This window comes from Arachis stenosperma, chromosome 9, assembly GCF_014773155.1.
Source record: "Arachis stenosperma cultivar V10309 chromosome 9, arast.V10309.gnm1.PFL2, whole genome shotgun sequence".
Lineage (NCBI taxonomy): Eukaryota > Viridiplantae > Streptophyta > Magnoliopsida > Fabales > Fabaceae > Arachis > Arachis stenosperma.
In genome coordinates this window covers 90,730,282-90,735,189 of record NC_080385.1, presented here as the reverse complement: position 1 = coordinate 90,735,189, position 4,908 = coordinate 90,730,282, and the positions used below count along the sequence as shown (strand labels likewise).

General features: G+C 35.6%; 1 protein-coding gene across 1 annotated transcript; it reads left to right on the top strand.

The window, feature by feature from the left end:
* Positions 1-337: 337 nt before the first annotated feature.
* Positions 338-2,329, top strand: LOC130949711 (uncharacterized). Its single transcript, XM_057878360.1, has 5 exons — positions 338-402; positions 485-1,001; positions 1,091-1,177; positions 1,288-1,416; positions 2,150-2,329. Exons 2-5 carry the CDS (start codon positions 828-830, stop codon positions 2,327-2,329), a joined length of 570 nt encoding a protein of 189 aa, XP_057734343.1. The 5' UTR covers positions 338-402; positions 485-827.
* Positions 2,330-4,908: the final 2,579 nt, after the last annotated feature.

Below are 4,908 nucleotides of genomic sequence, written 5' to 3'. Positions count from 1 at the left end.
ATCATCGTTTTTCGACCGTCCTCTCAACCGCTTAATATGTAAGTTTTATAACTAAATTTCAACCTTCTAATCATCTATTTTAAAAAGGCTTTCTTAACATTTTATTTTTGTCTTGTTTAGAGTTCCAATTCAACTATGCATGCTACCTTCATCCCAGACAGCATCAGCAACCCCTATGCTACCATTTGAACCATCCCCCCCAACAGAGAGGTGAGCAAAAATATTCGGGTGCATTTCGTTATTGTTTGGGTATATTGTTATCTTATTTAGGTATATATCCTAAAAATTGAGCTGTAATTGATTTTTTTATAATCTGATTCATTTTCTCTAACCCCACAGCACTCCAGAACCCCAAAAAGTTGATGAAAGCACACCAATAATGCCACCAGCTCCATCTAAAATGTAAGTTCATCACAATAGAAATTGATTTTCGATATCATTCATTTATTCCTATTCTTATAGTACGATATATGTCAATACGCAGTGATCTAGCCCCTGAAGCCACTGTTGCTGCACTATTGATGATGGCCCAGACAGCGTCCTATGTATCTAGAGAATTTCCATTGTCATCATTCAGCCTTGGCTTGACTAATTCAAGCCAAGAAGAAACACAGACCCAAGAGGGGATGGGACAACCAGAAGCCCAGGTGGAAAAAAGTCCGGAAACCACAATATTAATAGAAGAATTAGATGTGCTAGTGGAAAAGATTGCAAAGAGTGGAGAAAAGACAACACCAGATTTTTCAGAAGGTAAAAGTCTGCCAACTGAAAAGCAGACCGTAGGCTAGATTTTTGACAAATTTGAAACTCCTGCAAGGAGAAATTTAATGTCGGCCGAAATGAAAGAAAAATGCTACCTCTGGGCCACATGTATCAGGACATACGCGGATGATAGTACTGATGAGTATGATGCACTTTGCACACTGAATGTCCAACAACTGTTGGTGTTGTCAAGAGTCCACTTTGCATCTTTAAAAGCTACTTCACATATTAAAGCTGACGTAAGATTAGAATAAGATTAATGATTATGTTATGACATGTGACTGCAATATTGATTGATGTAATTAATTTGACTATTTTGTTTTTCTAGATTGTCACTGCCATGTGCCTGATCCTCAACCAACAAAATATTAAAAGATTCCAGGAAGAAATTTACTGTCTCCCACCTAATATTGTGGTAAGGTGTAATGTATTAAAATTTGGGTGCATTTTGTTATCTTTTTGGTGCATTTTGTTATCTTTTGGGTGTATTAGGAGATTTCTTTTGGTGTTTCACAAATGCTGCAGAACATGGCCATTGAAAATCATCCAGATGGGGAGTTCTTACAGCCGAAATCCAAGAAGCCATTTAATGTCGAAGACTACCCAATGTTTATACCCTTTTTGAACCGGAAAAAATTAGCATCACATCCATATGTAAGTTTTCATTTCTAAAACTTCTTATCACAATTCTTTGATTATCTATGAATTAAACTAAAACACTGTTCAATGTGGAGATGTTTTAGATTTTTGCACCTGTTTGCTATTCAGAGCATTGGTGGATGTCAGGATGTGGGTGACTGATGTAAGAAAGAAAAAATTTTATATACTTGACCTTTATCACAAGACGTGTCCCTCCAAAACCAGAATGAAGCTAAATAAACTTATTGTAAGTTCATTATGTTTTTTGCGTATTGAAATTTGGGTGCATTTCAATTCAAAGTAAGGTGTATATTGTGATTCTTTGGGTGTATTGATTTATTAGACTTATTCCTTCTTATATTCGGCTTTGTTTTTTGTTTTTAGGGTATGTGATTTCAAGAATTAGGGTATATGCCGAGGGGTATCTCTCAAGAGAAAAGATCGTAAAATTGAGCTTCCTTACATTGACATTTCAGGCCAAAAAAATACCATATAGATCTTTCACTCTGAAAAATTGTGTTTTCAATTGCTGTCCTATTTTAATTTGCTAAATTATTTTTTATTTTTTAGCTATGATTATGTTGTTTATGTCATGAAATGGCTTGAAATAATCGAGTCTCAAAACGTTAAAAAGGAGAAGTATGAGTGGGACAATTGGACTTAGGTAATTATATTTAAAACTAAATAACTCTCTATTACTTTTCTAAATTAACATATTTAATTCAAATAATATTCTTTCAAAGTGTAGGTGGAGGTCGACCACTTCAGAGTTGAATTTGCTTCCCGAATTCTTTTTCATGACATGAATCGTGGCAGAGATGCACCGATCAAGGGAAGTGAAAGAATGAGATTGTCGAAGCCATCTGCAGCTTTGTTAAGTCCATATTGTCAAGTAGACTCTTATGATATTGACAGTGACAGTGATTGACTTCAGTTTTATGTAATATTGAAATAGTTTGAACACTTGTAAATTTTGTGAATATTTAATTCATTTGTATTATAAAATTTGTTTGCATAAATAAACTGTTTGTGCTGTATTCAAAAGCTGTAAATTACAGGTGATGAGCGGATATTTTGTACGCTTTTTGGGGGTAATTTCATGTAGATTTTAGCATGTTTCAGTTAGTTTTTAGTAAAATAATATTAGTTTTTAGGCAAAAATCATATTTCTGGACTTTACTATGAGTGTGTGTATTTTTCTGTGATTTCAGGTATTTTCTGGCTGAAATTGAGGGAGTTGAGCAAAAATCTGACTTAGGCTGAAAAAGGACTGCTGATGCTGTTGGATCCTGACCTCCCTGCACTCGAAATGGATTTTCTGGAGCTACAGGAGTCCAATTGGCGCGCTCTCAACGGCGTTGGAAAGTAGACATCCAGGGCTTTCCAGCAATATATAATAGTCCATACTTTGCGCGAAGATTGACGACGTAACTTGGCGTTGAACGCCAAGTACACGCTGCTGTCTGGAGTTAAACGCCAGAAAAACGTCATGATCCGGAGTTGAACGCCCAAAACACGTCAAAACCTGGAGTTTGACGCCAAGAAAGGCCTCCACACGTGGAAAGCATTAGTCTCAGCCCCAGCACACACCAAGTGGGCCCCAGAAGTGGATTTCTGCACCAATTATCTCAGTTTATTCAATTTCTGTAAACCTAGGTTACTAGTTTACTATTTAAACAACTTTTACAGACTTATCTGGTACCTCATGCTATTTTCAGATCTGAATTACATACTTTGTGACGGCATGAGTCTCTAAACTCCATTGTTGGGGGTGAGGAGCTCTGCAGCGTCTCGATGATTTAATACAATTCCTTTGTTTTCCATTCAAACACGCTTGTTCTTATCTAAGATGTTTATTCGCGCCTAACTGTGGAGAAGGTGATGATCCGTGACACTCATCACCTTCCTCAACCCATGAACGTGTGCCTGACAACCACCTCCGTTCTACATCAGACTGAATGAATATCTCTTAGATTCCCCAACAGAATCTTCGTGGTATAGGCCGGATTGATGGCGGCATTCATGAGAATCCGGAAAGTCTAAACCTTGTCTGTGGTATTCCGAGTAGGATTCCGGGATTGAATGACTGTGACGTGCTTCAAACTTTAACCTGCTGGGCGTTAGTGACAGACGCAAAGAGGGATTCTATTCCAGTAGGAGCGGGAACCAACCGGTGATTGGCCGTACTGTGACAGAGTGCGTGCATAGCTTTCACTGCGAGGATGGGAAGTAGCCATTGACAACGGTGACACCCTACATAGAGCTTGCCATGGAAGGAACCTGCGTGTGAGAAGAGGATTTCAAGGAAGAGTTGAAGTCAGAGGACAAAGCATCTCCAAAACTCCAACATATTCCCCAGTGCTGCAAATCAAAGTAACATTGTTCCCTCTTTTATGAAATCTAGTAATTTCACTTTTTATCCTAATAATCCTATTGACATCCTGACTAAGATTAATAAAATAAATATTGATTGCTTCAAACCAATAATCTCTGTGGATTCGACCCTTACTCACGTAAGGTATTACTTGGACGACCCAGTACACTTGCTGGTCAGTTGAACGGAATTGTGCTCTGAGCAAGTAATCAGTTAGTTAAATTAGTTCTCTTTGGCACATGCCAAGGAGCCATTAATTAAGGAACACAATTTCGTCCACCAAGTTTTTGGCGCCGTTGCCGGGGATTATTGAGTTTGGACAATTGAAGGCTTATTTTATTTCTTAGATTAGGAATAATTTATTTTTATTTTTATTTTTATTTTTTTATTGTTATAGAGTCATTAAATCTTGATAGGATAGTTTATTTTCAAAAAAATTCCTTTTCAAAAATATTATTTTTCTTAATTAATTGTTAAATTTTCGTGAGTTTAGTGTCTTGTTCTAAGTTTGGTGTCAATTGCATATCTCATATTTTCTTTTAAAATTTTCGACTTGTGTTCTTTGTTCTTCATTGATCTTCAAGTTGTTCTTGCTTATTTTCTTGTTTGATCTTGAGTTTTTCTTGTTCTGTGTCTTTTCTTGTTTTTCTTGTGCTTTTTCAAAACATTAGTTTTCAAAAATTTAGTTTATCCATAAAAATAATACATCTTTAAAATACATTACATTTTTAATTCAGTTGGTTATAGTGTTGGCTTATGTTCTTGGCAATTGGGCACCAGTTCTTTTGAAAATCTTTTTCAAAAATAATTTTTCTTGGTTTAATCTGTGCCAAACTTTAAGTTTGGTGTTTCTTGTTAATCTTTCATAATTTTCGAAAATTTTATTAAAGTTTTCTAAAAATTTTAAGTTTGGTGTTCTTTCTTTTGTTCTTGGTGTTCTTGTGAATCTTCAAGGTGTTCTTGGGTTTTTCTTGTGTTTTGATCTTAAAATTTTTAAGTTTGGTATTCCTTGGTGTTTTCCCTCCAAAAATTTTCGAAAAATAAGGAGCATTAGATCTAAAAATTTTAAGTCTTGTGTCTTTTGTGTGTTTTTCTCTTTCATCATAAAATTCAAAATTCAAAAATTTTTATTT